This window comes from Epinephelus lanceolatus, chromosome 3 (genome assembly GCF_041903045.1).
Source record: "Epinephelus lanceolatus isolate andai-2023 chromosome 3, ASM4190304v1, whole genome shotgun sequence".
Lineage (NCBI taxonomy): Eukaryota > Metazoa > Chordata > Actinopteri > Perciformes > Serranidae > Epinephelus > Epinephelus lanceolatus.
Window position 1 is genome coordinate 19,634,570 of NC_135736.1, and position 15,787 is coordinate 19,650,356.

Consider the following 15,787-nt stretch of genomic DNA (forward strand, 5'->3'; position numbering starts at 1 on the left):
GCAACGCTATCATCCGGCCTTCAGCATGCACGACATGATTTATTTCAAAAATCCAGAGATTTTACACACATAAACTATAAATCATATAAAAGAAAGCATTTTATTTCCATTCCCACCTTCAAAAAAAGGGAACATGACTGGCGAAAGTAGCCCACAGGAAAACAAAAGGTACCAAAGTCTGTCAGCCGAACTGCAACATTATCATGCTCGTTATTATATAAACAGAATTTAGAAAAAAAAAAAATCATTCCTCCTTCATCTCCTTTCATGCCTCCTTTGTTCCCATCGTCTTGCACGTATTCAAAAAGCTGTCACACCACTCCTCTCCTTCAAACTGGTTGCATTCATAAATCTGTCACTGAAGCAGGCGACTACAGTATCATCCAAAGAAAAATGTACACTGATCTGTCAGATACAAACACTGTCTGTGAAACTAAAAGCATCAGTTACACAAATAATTAAAAAAAAAACAAACACTGAAATTAACGAGCAACCAAATACATTTTTCTCGTACAAGCTTCGAACTAGGAGACTGTGGAAATAGAACTAGACTGGGGTTCAGATTGTCTTGTGTTTGACGTGATTAATGATTGATTTGATTATCTCAGTGGTCACAGTCGAGGTCAAATCAAGTGCCAACGTCTGACTGTTTCCAAATGTCTGCACGCTGGAAAACACAGAATGTCAATGAAAAAAATAGAGATCCCTGTAGTCAATTTTGCTGGCAAAATCTTATTCCGTTATTAATTTGAAAAGCCCTTCATTGCCTGTACTTTTATATCATTACGCATGTATTGAATATTGAAATAGCAGTGCTTATCTACTTTGTTCTTTAAATTTCAGTGGCTATTGCTCTTTGGCAGTGTCCTAGCTCTTCTCTTTTTGAAGTATATTGTGCTCTCCTCTCGTGAATTGAGGTGGTGTGTTGGTGTGTAAAGGGCAATCATATTACTCCAAAATATACGTCAACACACACATACAAACATTCGCGCGCACACACGCAGTGAAAACGCAGACACAAAGCATGCACACAAAGTAGGCTGGGGGGGCAGGCTACACACCCTTCCAAACAACACTTGGTTTGCACCCCTTTACTGTGCACACATCATATGAACGCCATCTAGCTATCACATGCTCATACGCCAAAAAATATAAAGGGTTCTCATGCGCACCTACTCATGCAGGATCTCACACACACATGCGGGATCTCACACACGTACACACACACCTCAGCAATATGGCAAAGTTAGTCATTGTAAAAGTGCGGATTAGTCCCAGTTTCACAAAGTTGTTTTTATTTGCCATTTAGTATTGGAATATTTTTGCCAGTCAAAGACACTTAATTTCACAGTGCAACACAGTATGACAAACACTGACATTAGGGTCAAGACATATCATATGGGTGAGGTTAAAAAAAAAAAAAGTCCATACAAAAAAAAAGAAAAAAGGTAAAATAAAATAAAATAAAAAGTGCAAAAACAACAGTCACTGAAAATAGCATTAATTCAAATATTTTTGCGTTATTGTGCGAATTTAAATCCACTATAGAAACAAAAATTATCAGTAGCAGCAAAACAAAACAAAAAAAAAACAACAACAAAAAAAAAAAGAATATGGACCATTTTTAAAACATTATAAAGATCACAATGACATTGCCAATCACTGTTTTACTTAAGATATCAATATGGCATCAAATGGATATCAGTACGAATGTAGACATAAACATATACACACGCTCACTCTTTTGCAACACACACATACACACACACAAACACAAACACTTGGTCACAGTTAACAGGTGCCAAGGACATTGCGGTGGGAGTCAAGTTTTAGCTCGGTACCATATCAAAAACAATACATATTTCACACACTGTTAACACAGAATGCCAAAGTGAGGATTTATAAACTGCACATGCACACACTCGCACACATTTACATACATACACACACACACACACACACACACACACACACACACACACACACACAAAACCTCAAAGAGGACAACTAAGGATGTGATTTTTTTTTCTTTCTACGATTTTCTCCCCTCTGGTGAGAAAACAAATGTGTTAGCCCTAATCCTCCCCTCCTAGAGGAATGGTTTCTGTGAAGCCACGAGGAAAGACACTTGCTCTTATTTCTCTCTCTGTTTTGATCAGGTAGAAAATGTGACAGGAATATGTCTGATAGATGGATAGCTCTGTGAAGCAGCACTCTGGTTCGAAATGAAAGAAAAAGGATAGGAAACACAGATGCGGATAGCAAGATTATCTTACAGCTAAGTAGAATTCAGTGACTACAGATGAAGTAATTCTTATTGAATCCTATTCCCCCGGAAAAGAAAGAGTATCACCCAGAAAATGAACAGAGTTTAGACCCCTGTCTGTCTGTCCCTAACTACATGTAGTAGGTCTCAAAAAAGTCTAAATAATAGTGCCGCCCACAGTCAGTTCCATGTACTGCGTGTGCAGCGTGTGCAAGTGTATGTGTGTGAGTCTGTGTTGGTCTGTCTCTGTCGGTCAAGCTATCATGAGTTTAAGAATCCCGTTAAAAATCTCTACTTTCCCTGTCCTCCCAGTAACAGACCTTTCTGTGGCTCTTTTCCCTGCTTTGTTACTGATATCCCTCCCTCTCTTTCCCTGAACTTTCTCTCTTGCTGGTCTCCCTCCGTCCCAACTTGTCTATCCCCTCTGTCTCTCCTCCATGTCCTTCTCTCTGTCCCTCTCTATCTGTCCCTACCAGTTAGTTTTTCTGTGTCGGGTCCCTGCCTAGTTAATCTAGAGGTGTCCCTCTGTCCCACCCTCCCACCCGCCCACCCTCCCTCTATGGACAAACACATAGGGCGTGGGGGCCGTCCGTCAGGGGGAGCGGCCAATAGCGTCCCTCTCCCTCCCCCCAGATCAGGGCAGTGCAATACACAGATGGATGAGTTTCCCATTCACCCTCCTCCTGCTGGCTCACCTGGGAGGACGGATAAAAGGGAGAGCAGACACAATGACGTTAATTTCAAGATGGACATTTGGATACCTTGGAGTTTAAATGATGATGTGTGTGGGGTTACCTGTTGGGTGGGTGTAGAGAATCTAAACGCCGTAGCAGGCTGCCAGTCTCTCCTTCAGCAGTGGGGGAAACTGCTCTGAAAACTGCTGCCAGTTCTCCTCCCCAACCTGCTCCTTAAAACCGTGCAGGATCTGGAAACGGACAGAATGTGGGGGATTCATTTCAGGCACATCCTCAAGACCATACACTCTCACAGGCAGGGCCAGGATTTGATAAGTTCTTCCTTTAACTACAGGCATATTCAGACCGGGACCTCAGGACCTTTTTCATAGTCCTAAGAACACCCAACTCTGTACTTTTAAGAGTACCGACCAAATTACATTGGTACTACCAAGAACCAATTCACTTTAAATCCATCTGTGCCGAATATCGGTACCTGAGAGCACATCTGAGTGAGAACCCTGGGTTAAGGCAAAAGGCGGAAGTGCCACGAAGCCTGGAAGCTAGTCACGAAGCTCTAAGGTCGGCATCAGAGCTTTGCAGAGCCTACAGATTCAACTTCAGACAGGAGGGAGAAGCACAATGAAGCCAGTAAGCTGCTCTGCCGGCTTCCCAACGAGCCAGAACGGTTGCTGCAGCACTGATCTACCATGTTAATTTCAGCATCTGGTCTTATTTCTTTTTCTTGCATTGTACTTTTTGTAGTATCCTACAATCACATTTTTGTTATTACAGTCAAAGTAAAGTACAGAAAAAAAGGGACCGTTGGGTATCAGTACCGAATTCCAGGTACCGGTATTGGTTCAAATGTGAACGGTGCCCAACCCTACAAAGAATTCCCCTTTTTACTGTGTCCTCACCTCAAGATCTAGGAACAATCGAAGTTCTTAGAATGCCATTTTGAGGGACGTTTTAGCTCCTATTTCAGAGTAAGTACTCTCCCAGAGCAAGATGAACCCTGAGTGACGCAGGTGTACATTGATTAGCTGAACGCAGGAGGCAATGCAGCACTAGCGACCCCTATCTTTAAAAAACAGCCAGCTGTGTAAACAACAGGCAACATGAAACACAAACAACAGCTCCTAACGGATGAACCGACAGTGAAGTCCAGGCTTTGATGAGCATAAATGTGATGGGGGAAATGTAATGACTTTTCACTGGTCAAAGTGAAATATAAGAATCTTTGATAGTCAGCTTATGTCATGTCAGCGTTCCTCTTGGTGGTACCAATGCAACAAAAAACAATCCCTGGTTCTCTAGGGGGCCAGGCCTCGTAAAAGCAACAGAGTCTGGCGTCTGAATGTTTGATTGATTGCAACAAGGCTGAATTACCAACTGGGCACAAGCACCAGAGCCCCAGGATCCTCTAATAGCCCCAAAGTTTACTGCGAATCAGTTGTTTTTTGTTTATTTGACTACTTGCAACTTTGTTATTAAATTTCAACTACTGAAATGTATCATCTATATATTAATAGCTACGTTTGTGGCCCTGTTATGTAGACAGTGTCTGTCTCAATATCGAGACCTCAGTCATTTTAGTTTATATTGCACACCATGGCACACACTCTGTAAAGCAGCATTTATAAATCTTTTAAAAAACACTGACATATTATCTCTCCCTGTCAGGTTGACCCTCTAACTCAAGTTATTTACCCATTATTTATAAAAACAGATTTGTGCAGCTTTAATAAATCAGAGTTAGATGAAACTGCAATAATCTATGCAGGCACAGGAGCACTGGTGGGTGTCTGGAATTATAATGAAGCTGTGCTGCACAGGCTTCTGTGAGCACCTTACTTGACAGAAACAGGTACACAAAGCACACAGAGCCAGAGGTGGGGGTCATTCGGGCCCCATCTGACAGTGTTTGCCCTGGACCACCTGACAGGTTAATCCAGCCATGGACTGCAAGTCAGTGAATTTGCTATGCATCATACATATTTTCCCAGTGTACCTATTGTTAGATTGGCAGTCACACACTCACAGCATGTTGTTGCAAAAAAAAAAAAAAAAAAGGTGTTGTTTCAAAATGCTGATGGTGTCAAGAAGCAGCCAAACAGCTGCCAAGTTGCTCCAACCATGCCAGGGCCGGCCTCATCACAGAGCAGCGGGGGAAGAGCAAGTTTGTACAGTACATTTTTGTTATTAGGTCAAAGTCACTGTCAGTTCAGACCGAACTGTGTAATGGTAGTGATGCAGAACAGGCTTGATCACGAGGTTAACTCGGGTCACTACGTGCGATCGAAACTGTGGTTAAATGTTCCAAAGAAATATCATAGGAGCATCACAGACATTCCTGATTAAAGTAAAAACATGCATTTGTGGATTTTGCAGAAAATTTGCAGGAAGAGCATTTGGGCCTTTATGTGGTGAGCTCCTGAGGGGGAGTCTGTTCATTTTTCTGCAGAATAAGAGCAATGTTCTTGTTGCTGAGATGAATACACTCTGCTTCGCCTAAGGTCTCTCACATCACAGTGACTCACGCAGCGGTGGGGGGGGGTTGATGATGTCATGGTGAATTAAAATCAGCTTTCCTGGTTATGGCAAAACAAGAACTTTCGCCTGGATATGACCTGAACCTTCTTTCTACCTCCTGATCTGATCAACACACCCAGTGAGTCGCTCACCTTGTAGAACATGTCTCTCAAATCGTCTTTAGGATTCACCCAGGAGGCCACTGCATCACAGAAGAAGATGAAGTCCTAAACAAGCACAGAGGAAGAGGTGACGAAGGTTTCAACATCAAGCCCTAAAACAGCTGCCAGTCAAATACAGACTGTGTACAATATCTCACCTGCACCACACCCCCTGGGTTCACACCGATCATCATGCAAATCCCACGGAAGGCAGAGTCTTTCTCCTCGTTGTCTCGGATGTTTCGCAGAGACGTACACCTGGAGCATGCAATTATCAACAATCAGCAGCCACAAAACTGAAAGCTGTCACTACAAAGAATCCATTTCTCTCATCTTGTCTGTGAGATCATTTCTGAAATGAAAACAAGCGAGCACAAACTAAAACAGCCAGTGTCTCGTCATTTTACTGCGTGGGAGGACATTTGTCTTTTTTCTTAGCTTGAGAAAACTCACAGGGTTTCATTCTCGCTGCTTGCTGAATCTGATCATTTCAAGAATTCATTTAAAGAATGTCAATACTGCAGCCCTTGTAATGCAACGTGCATCGCAATGTGATGGCACAAAAGAGCAAGGAGGGAAAATGAGAAAAGTAAGAACAAATATGAATGTGCATTGTCTGATGGGGATAAAAAAAACTGCCACAAATGTGTCCTGCAAGTGCGGATAAGCTAATATAATTATGTGCAGAATGGAAAGACGGAAGAGAAGAGAGAATGTGATGAGACCACAGAGGACAACAGGGAGAGAGCACATGTGTCTGCTGAGTGTGTGATATATGGCGACTGCCATGCTGAGTGTGTCTGTGCACATGCTGTGAATTACAATTACACCACAAAGTATTTAGAATGAAAGATGCAGAACAAGAGATTTAACATTCACTCACCAGGGTCGAATGAACTGTGGCAGCATGGGCGCGACCTCCTGAGGACACACATAGCCCAGCCGACCAATGGTGATTGCTAGAGGAGGAGAGAGAAGAGTCGGGACTACTGTTAGAATAGCGAGCGCGTGGTATGACATTAACTGCACTATCAGTCCTAACTATAAAATAAAAGTATCAAAAATGTCTGTGTATCCATGTACCAGTGTTCTCCAGCAGGGTCTTGGGGGTGTTGGGTCGATTAATAATCTCAACCAGCTGGTTCAGAACCATAGCGATGTACGGCTGCATCTCCACTCCTGATAGACACAAACACACATCGATACACTTCCTCTAATCGTCTCATGTTCAACTGCACAAGCACTTAGCTGCATCGAGTAAGAATAGATTTGCTCCCACTCACCCATCTGCATACAGATCTCTCCTATGGCCCAGGTAGCATTGTTGCAGACAGAGATGAACTCAGGGTTCAGATTTGTCCCGAGGATTGGCATGAATTCAGCTGCACGACACGCACACACAAAAAAAAGAAATGTTAGCATCACAAACAAATTAAAAAAAAAAAAAAAAAGAGGATGATGGAACATTATGTATGCACTGTGTGTTAATGTGTATAAGAGAGGGAGTGAGATACTTACCAATACACGGTTTGACATGAGGGAAGCAAGCCTTGGTCAAGTCGCCCAGTAGAGCAAACGAACTCTGTCTTACTTCAGGCATCGTATCCTGGGACAAAAGAGACAGAGAGACGAAGAGAAATGTGAACACACACCATTAACCACATGCAAGAAATGTTCAGGGGCACCAAAACCAACAGGGTAATGACTTGGCCTTCATATTTCAAAGTCTTCAAATGTATTAATTTTTCCACTATACAAGATCTGGTAGTCAACTGTTGGATTTTTACAGCCAACGTATGCACGTGTTCTGGCTCCAAGGCCACTGACGAAGGAAGTGACATGGTGTGCAAGTGCCCACGGGCTTTGTGTCCAGAGTGTCACTTTCGCGCCTCTTTTTCTGGCTCCACTATCTTTACACCAGAGCAGCTTGTGTGTATGTATATATATATATATATATATATATATATATATATATATATATATATATATATATATATATATATATATATATATATATATACACACATATATACACACACACACACACACACATATATATATATATATACACACACACACACACACACACATCTAATTCTGTTTATCGGTCTGATTCTTCATCAATTCCCTTTTTGCATTCCTATCAATTTTTTGTGAGAAAAAAAAGTAGGCCTACACAAGTTTTCAGTGTCAACGCAACTATTCTATTATCTCAGAATCTGATCACAGAGTAGCTGTGTGGTGCTCATGTTATTACACCCTCAGTAACGGATGTGTGGCTTCGTTGGGAAGCAGGTGTAAAGTATCAGATACATCACATTCCTGGAATTTAGTTCAAGTTGCCTAAAAAGATGTTTTGGCATACTGCTGGTGTTTCCACCCTTACTTATAATTATCATTTTACAGACATTACAAACAGCACTGCTGTCATCTTTCTTTGTGAAATGAAGCCACACTTTGGACTGTTTCTTCCTCTCTTCCATCACTCCATCTTGTTAACAAGTTTTCAGCAGTGTAGACGCTCGAGTTTGACTTCACTGTTTGTGCAAGTGTCAGAAGAACATGCCAACACCGATAAAAGGCACTGATAAGTTTAGAGGCATACGATTCCAATGGATCAGACAACGGGAACCGGTTCTTATGATTCATTTTTAATGATGTATTTTTATCTATTTCTGACACAGCAAAAGTAGTTTTTCATGTTTGTAGTAAGTTACAGCCAAATTCACAATGTAGTTGATCTTGTTAACATACAGTACATCTTTCCACTTCTGTTGTCAGATAACAATACAGGAAGTAAATCTGATCACAGCTCATAAATAATATGTTGAACAGCGGTCATTATCAAGCTGCTGAGCTGCAGGTAAAATCATTACTTTTCAATCTCAACACCGTCAGATGAAATAAATCTGTGCTGTGAGATCGGTTATATTGACGTTTAAAATGAGTGATCACAGAAACATCAGCATCTGTTACCACATCTAAATGAGCTGCCAACATGTGTTTGTGCTTGTAAAACACAAAAGATGCAGCAAAACCCCTCCAAACTGTATCATAAATGTGGCTGCTGAAGAACAGATAGTCTGCTTCTGAAATGTTTTTCCTGTGCACATTAAAGTCATAACGCAGTCACTTTCAATTTTTGAGAACATTCAGCTCTTATTTTTATTTTGGAGTTTGAATGCACTTATTGTGAGTCACTTTAGACAAAAAGCGTCTGCTAAATGAACGCAATGTACCGAGTGCAATAAGGGCCTGATTCAACAAAATTGGAAAAACTAATTGAAGTTAAAATTAGACACACACACTGGCTCTCCTCACCTGCATGCACTGGAAAAGCAGCGTCATGATGTTACTGCGGGCCACAAGTGTGTCCACGTGGCCCCCCAGTCCCTCAGCTAAGCCACTTAAAAGATCCAGAGCCACGATCATGAAGTCCTTGTCGGGTGCTTCATACTGGTCTGGCTGCTGACTGTACATCTGAAACACAAACAGAAGGGAATGTGGAGAAAAGATTAGAAGTGGGACTACGGGATGAAAGTGTTATTTATGTAAAGCAGCAAAAATATAAACTGCCTCTGTCAAGTCTGTGTTTATGGGAGTGAGTGTGTGTGGCTCACCATGGCCTGAGCCAGTGTCTTCTGAACCAGGGTGACACAGCGTTGATAGACGGGCTCGCAATAGGGGAGGAAGCCACTCTGCAGCGCCGTGGCAACAGACGACAGACACTCAAGCAGAGGGAAGAGATCTTTGTCTTCGTCCTTCAGCTCATTCCACTTGGCTATCAGCGGAGGCATCAGTTTCTGTATGTACTCCTGAAAACAAAAGCGTGTGGTTGTGGCCCGTCATTCATGTGTTCATTTACCACTCATTTTAACATGTCACACACAAAACAAGGCCGTGTAAATCTGTGCATTTTGTGCTCACAGGCTGGTTGAGATGGTGCCCCACAGAGTCCGCCAGTGTTCCTATAGCATCGTAGAGGATGAGCAAGTTCTTGTGTTGGTACTTCCCAAAAGCAAAAACCAGCGTGTCCAGGATGAAGCTCAGGTAAGGCACCAGCTCTGTACACGCCTCCTCTTCCAGGGTGGCAAATGCACTGTAGGAGAGACGAGATGGGTTAGATGGACGGATGAGCTAAAAGTGAAAATACAGGAGTGTGAAAGAAAAACTGTACCTGCATGCTGCTTCCTGTACCCTCTTATTGCCGTCCAGAATGCGTTTGAGCAACTCAGTCATGAGGGGTTTGAGGTGAGCGTCAGGAGGCTGGCTGACCACCCAGTGGGCGTAACGGCTGAGTGTCCAGCAGGCGATAGAGCGCACCAGGGCCTTTTTGTCGCACAAACACTGGATGAGGTGGGGGATGAGCTCAGGCAAGTACGGTACCATGCCTTGCATACAGCCTGGAAAAACAAAATGGTTTTTTACGTCTTAAAAGCAAAAGTGCAACATTTTGGAAAATGTGTTTATTCGCTTTCCTGTCAAGAGTTAGATGAGCAGATGGATACCAATCTCATGTCTGCATGTGAAACATGAAGCTACAACCAGCAGCTGGTGAGCTTAGCTTAGTATTAAGACTGGAAACTGGGGCAAACAGCTAGCCTGGCTCTGTCCAAAGGAAACAAAATCCAACAACCAGCAACTATAAAGCTTTTTATTCAACACTGTTGTAAAAATGAGAGAAGGTCTGTTCTTCATCTCTGGTTATATAAAAGATCAAGACATTCACAAGGTATTAAAAGAAGATATTACACTTATTGTCCAATAAATCTTTCCTTTAATGTCTCTCCATAGTTACTGTCAGTGGAAAATCTGAACTTAACAATCTAAATAGTGAAAAGTAAACCTATTTGACTTATATATATTTCAATAGTAAGTCTGTGCCATGTCATACCCTCAGCGATGGCTCCCAGCACGAGGATGCCAGACTCCTTGATGACCCAGTCAGGGTGGAAAAGCAGTCCTTTGAGCAGGGGCAGGAGATGGGGCAGCAGCTCCTCACGAAACACATTGGCAAGAACGTCCAGAGCCGCGGCCGAACACTTCCCTGAAGGAGGGAAGCATCATTAGCTAATATAATCTTTAAACATTAAGCCTTTGCTCCAAAAATAATGTCAAAGGTCATTGAATGCCCTTTAAGAGCAGAAACTGCGACGATCACTAAAGCTGCATGTCAGTCCTGTAGCTTACGTAGGTTCCAGTCAGACAGCGTATCGTCGTCGTCATCTTCGTCTTCATCAATGTCCTCCCCCTCCTCGCCCTCCCCTCCTTCATGCTGCAGGGTGACGGTGCGGGACTTGTGGAAGCGAGGCTTGATGTCTTGCTCGCTGTCTGGAACTGCCTCATCCTCTTCAACATCACCCTGGAGGACAACAGAGAGAAAGGTGAATGCAGAATGGACACTGGTAAAAAAAAAAAAAAAAAAAAAAAATTAAAAGAAAAAAGGAAGAGACGACAAGAAATATGAGAAGCTGGGAACATTTGATTTATCAAGAGGTGGCTCACCTTTAGAAGAATAATGTCAATCTCAGAGTATTTCATCCCATTCACCAGGATAGGGATCAGTCTGGAAAAAAAGGAGACATCTGCATTACTTCTCAGATGAAATTCATACAACTCTTTATTTTCACTTCCTTGTCATTAAGTTAACCCCGTCCAATGAACTGTTTGCATGTGAGCACTTACTGGACCAAGTGGCCAGACAGGGCCTCTTTGCAGATGGGCTGTTCAGCCAAAGTCAGCCAGAACTCGCAGGCCTCCAGAGCCACGTTCTCATCTGGGTCCTGGGTCCGCTGCAGCATGTACTGGTGACAGATAACGATAAGATAAGAGGTGATGAGGGGGGGGGAGGAGGAGAAGGAGGAGGAGGGGAAAGCTACATGGTCTCTGCTCAAAGTAGTGTGTGAGATGAAGTCCCATCCTCACCTGGATGATGCTGTGCATGTGTGGGATGAGGCGGTCGATGCGGACTTCCAGCAGCATGACCAAAGCCCTGCAGACGTTCTTGCGCACTTCACTGTCCTCATCACCCGCCAGTGCAAAAAGACTCTGGATATGAAAGAGACGAGGAGAGAAAGGGGATGGGTGGCACAGAGAGAAGGGAGCGATGAGCAGGCCAGGCCAAGAAATGTGGGGGAAGACAGAGAAATGTGGGAAATGCAAGTGAACAGAGGCAACGTTCAAACATGCACTTGAATCTGTGACTTAAAAGGACCAGAACAGGGTTTCAGGGTCTCGTCCCACATGCCACTGTGTCGTCACAGACATTAATGATATGAAATCTAGCTGGTCAATACAAATAAAATGGGTGTCCATCTGGTTGGATGAAACTATAAAGTGATGCTTTATATGCTGCACCTCCATCACGCACTGCAGGAGCTACAGTACATTTGTAAAGATGGCTGGAGTTATATCCAAAATAAGAAGACTGATTTCCTTTAGCACATCAATGAGATAAAGTAACAGTTCAGCAGCAGGTTACTGTAAACAATATCTCATTTTCTTACATTACAGACAAATTCCTGCATTGCCTCATCTCAAGTAGCAGATGCCAAATATCACATAAATGCTGCAGCTTTATCCGTGACAGGACTATTATAGATACATCTGCATAAAGTTAAAAATAATGGAACTTATAAAAACAAAGAGTTTGAAAGTAAAACACGTAACCAGGGACAGCCTGAAGGGTATGAAAATCAGTATCAAAGCACATGGCATGCTTCAGAAAATGGTCTGTCATATTGTTACTTACAGTCAATTTGTAGTTAGTTAAAGGTATACTATGAAGGATTTTCCTACAAAACAATGTATAGACTCATACAGAATTCATCTCTCTCAGTCATCACTTATGACCCACTAGAAGCTTGTTGCAGTCTTCTTATTTTTCTGTGTTTGACATGTTTAGGGGCTCCCACCTTTGGGTAGTGGTGTGTATTGTCCAGCTAATAAAATCACGCAGGTGAAGTCAGGACTTTATTATAGCAAACAGGTTGACGCAGCACACATCCAAGAAGTTACAAAAATCATACACACAGCACCAAAAAACCCCGCAAATATAGCAGGGCAATACTTTAAGCGGACAAAGCAAGGGGGAATCTGGTGGGCGAGTATTTAATAAAGGGACAGTGAGGAGGACTGATGCAGGGTTGGCCTGTTTTCTGTTGGGCAGGTAGGTTCTGGCGGTCAGCTTAGTTAGCCGACAAAAGTATTGGCTTTTCTGTTACGACAAATGTTCCTACGATGGTAGGGTAGCTTGCAGTATACATACAATCAATGTAGGAAGGAGGGGCCAAGTTTGGATGTTGTGTAAGTGACAATTCCTGCAAAGTGTACCTTTCACAGACAGATCCATTGTTACATACTCCATCTCTGAAAGGAGCTAAAGGAGAGTAACTGAAGTTTGCAAACAATGGAGGTTAAACCAAGACATAATCCTGTAGTGCTCACCTCAATGAAGGTGTCAATGTTATCCATGAGAGCCTGAGCTCGACCAATGATGAACTGGTTCACACACGCTATAGCATGGGACCTGTAAAAGAGACAAACAAGTGGGATCTATAATGATGATTCTTGCAGGGAGACAAAGTGGAAAGTCTGAGCCACAGAGACACAGTTCCAGTAGACACAGTCAGGAAGCAAAAAACTGACGTTCCACTGACCTGATCTTGGGGCTGCAGTGCTTGAAAAACTGTAGGAATTTTGGGATCATGATGTTGAGGGGTCTGTTCAGAGCATCACTATCCAGCAACTCTGAGGAGTCCTCACAGATCTTCTGCAACGCTCCGAAAGAACCCTGAAAGGTGGGAAAAAAATCCATGAAGCAAAAATGCTACAAACAAAGGTAACAGATATAAATCTGATTAACGCATTAACATTGCAAAGCCATTAGTGTGTGCGGGCAGGTGAGTCTGACCTCGCAGGTGTTATAGTCCTCTGAGTTGAGCAGATTACAGAGCTGAGGCAGGAGTTCCGGCCAGGTCTGCAGCTCCCCTTTAGAGGCTATGGTCGTGATCAGGATGCCTTTATGACAGATTATTAAACAAGAGTTACACAAGAATAAATCAGGCTTTAGAATAAGTTACTGATAACTTAACTCACTGTCGCATTCAGTCATTCAAAACATCTTGAAAATGCAGCCCTCGCTCCCACATAGCCACATTACCTGCAAAAATCCAGCCACCTACATAGTAGTCTGACTCACACTGGCTAGGAAATGCAGCCAACACTGGCCTTCTCTTTCTCCATCTTCTCTTTCTCACACAAACACCCACCAATCGTAGCTCTGATGAGCGGTGAAGGGTCTCCGATGTTGTTGAGGCATTCTCGTTTGATGAAGTCAGCCACGTTGGGAGGGAAGTTCTGGTAGTGAGCCTTAACATTGTTCTTCAGTATCAGACCGCTCAGAGAGCGAGTGGGCTCGTCTTGAGAGGGAAGGCAGCGGAGAGGAAGAGCATAAAGAACATTTTTAAGAACGGGAAAGAGGAGGTTCGATACAGAAATGTTTGCAGGGGATAAGCGAGGTTATTCAGTAAATGAAACCTCTGTTCTACTGTTAGAACCTTCATGTTTACGTGCATATACATACCCTCGGATTTGAGGCTTGTGAGGACAAAGATGAGATAGTTGTTGAAATCTGGAAACTGGTTTAACTGCTCCAGTTTCTACAGGCTCTGTAAAGGAGTTTAACCACCCGTGCACATGTAGCAAAAGCTTACACATCCTCGCATATCTTGTGTGCCTGTTTGACATTTGGGCAGCATGGACAGGCATACAATCACAATCAGTCACATCAGTTCACTTGATGCGAGCCGTGCATGACAACACACCCAATCAGTTTTCATTTTCACCCACAAGCTAAAGCTAAATCTCACACCTTGTTCTCTCACCCTCACGATCACATACACGCAGACATAAGGATACTTCTTGCACAGCTCTCTGCGTTGCTGTGTCTGGGGACTGGGAGTCCTTGAGTAGCTGAAGCACTTGCTGCAGACCCTGTTCATCTGGCTGCCACTCCATCCTACGGGACACAAACACACACATTACCTGTCTCTGAAGCATGCATCGCACATACTTCTCACAGCCAGCTGGCCCCACCTGTGACCCCAGCACTGCGTACGTTACTACTCAAGTCACGTAGAAGTAACGTTAGCTACGCAGTAACGAATACAGAACAAGCAGCACGCGCTGGCTGCCGTTATTTGTAACAAAACACTGTGAAACACATTCGTTAGCCGTTAACCTCACCATCTTACTTAAAATTAAAATACTACACTCATTGTGAATAATTATCCACTGTGTAGCACTGCCGTGACAGCGCTCATGTTTACAGACATTTTCCGTTTCTGGATTCATGAAACCGCAAAGTACCACAAAGCGGTCGCTAATTACTTAGTAAGTAACAGTTGCATTGATAAGCAGCCACACCAACTATTAGTCGCGAGCCAAACAGCCTTTTCCACATGAGGCCCATACGGCACAGACGCAAACGTCTGGCTCATTCAGCTAGCAAGCTAGCTTAGCATCGCTCTGTTACTTCACACGTACCACATTCACACAAACACAGCTGCTAAACGCTATCTTACGTTAATTATCAGGATGCCACGTTGCAATGTCAAAGCAGTGTTAATAACCAAAGCAACAAAGACGGCGCAAATGAAGCGCATTATTCCTCAAAACAGATCAGTCGCATATCAACCCCCCGGCAGCTACCAGTAGCGTGCTAGCTAGCATCATCTTGAAAGTACCGCGAAAGATTTTACCTGGTCACTCCGATGTGGTAGATCTATATTTCTATAGACAACAGTGCAGTTACGCTGTAGCGGCGAACATTAAATACAATATGACTGCTATTCGTGTGGCTAAATACAAAATTCTGATCTCTGTGGATCTGTGCGGTTGATATGCTAGCTGGTATGTGACAGAGATTGCATGCCTTGCAATCAAGCCGGGTGATCGGTTTGATCATGTTCGGCTTCCGTACTGGACAAACTGTCTGGCGAGGTAAACGTGTGGAGATGTAAGCAACTTTTTGGTTTGCGTTACAATATCTGAGACAGCCTGCATATAGTATCACTGTTCGCCATTGTCTTAAATCAAATAATCAAAATGCAGCACATATTTAAATTCTGTGAACAGACATGTTATGTGTT

At 43.1% G+C, this 15,787-nt stretch overlaps 1 protein-coding gene across 1 annotated transcript; it reads right to left on the minus strand.

Annotated features, from left to right (window-relative positions):
- Nucleotides 1-9: 9 nt before the first annotated feature.
- tnpo2b (transportin 2b) lies at nucleotides 10-15,605 on the minus strand. Its single transcript, XM_033624558.2, has 24 exons — nucleotides 15,398-15,605; nucleotides 14,556-14,655; nucleotides 14,221-14,296; nucleotides 13,907-14,056; nucleotides 13,549-13,655; nucleotides 13,295-13,428; nucleotides 13,083-13,164; nucleotides 11,562-11,684; nucleotides 11,322-11,440; nucleotides 11,142-11,202; nucleotides 10,827-10,998; nucleotides 10,531-10,683; nucleotides 9,814-10,039; nucleotides 9,564-9,735; nucleotides 9,257-9,451; nucleotides 8,958-9,116; nucleotides 7,155-7,242; nucleotides 6,920-7,018; nucleotides 6,720-6,815; nucleotides 6,520-6,595; nucleotides 5,795-5,894; nucleotides 5,628-5,702; nucleotides 3,062-3,191; nucleotides 10-2,961 (listed from the first exon to the last, which is right to left on the minus strand). Exons 2-23 carry the CDS (start codon nucleotides 14,652-14,654, stop codon nucleotides 3,084-3,086), a joined length of 2,670 nt encoding a protein of 889 aa, XP_033480449.1. The 5' UTR covers nucleotide 14,655; nucleotides 15,398-15,605; the 3' UTR covers nucleotides 10-2,961; nucleotides 3,062-3,083.
- Between the last annotated feature and the right edge of the window lie 182 nt (nucleotides 15,606-15,787).

What these genes read in the sequence shown, in the direction of transcription:
- tnpo2b (XM_033624558.2), bottom strand. Translation starts at nt 14,654, where the DNA reads ATGGAGTGGCAGCCAGATGAACAGGGTCTGCAGCAAGTGCTTCAGCTA. An exon ending in GCTGTCTGACTGGAACCTAC is followed by an intron (nt 10,684 to 10,826) that starts GTAAGCTACAGG and finishes TCCCTCCTTCAG; the next exon opens with GGAAGTGTTCGGCCGCGGCT. An exon ending in GCTGGGAGCCATCGCTGAGG is followed by an intron (nt 10,040 to 10,530) that starts GTATGACATGGC and finishes TTGTTTTTCCAG; the next exon opens with GCTGTATGCAAGGCATGGTA.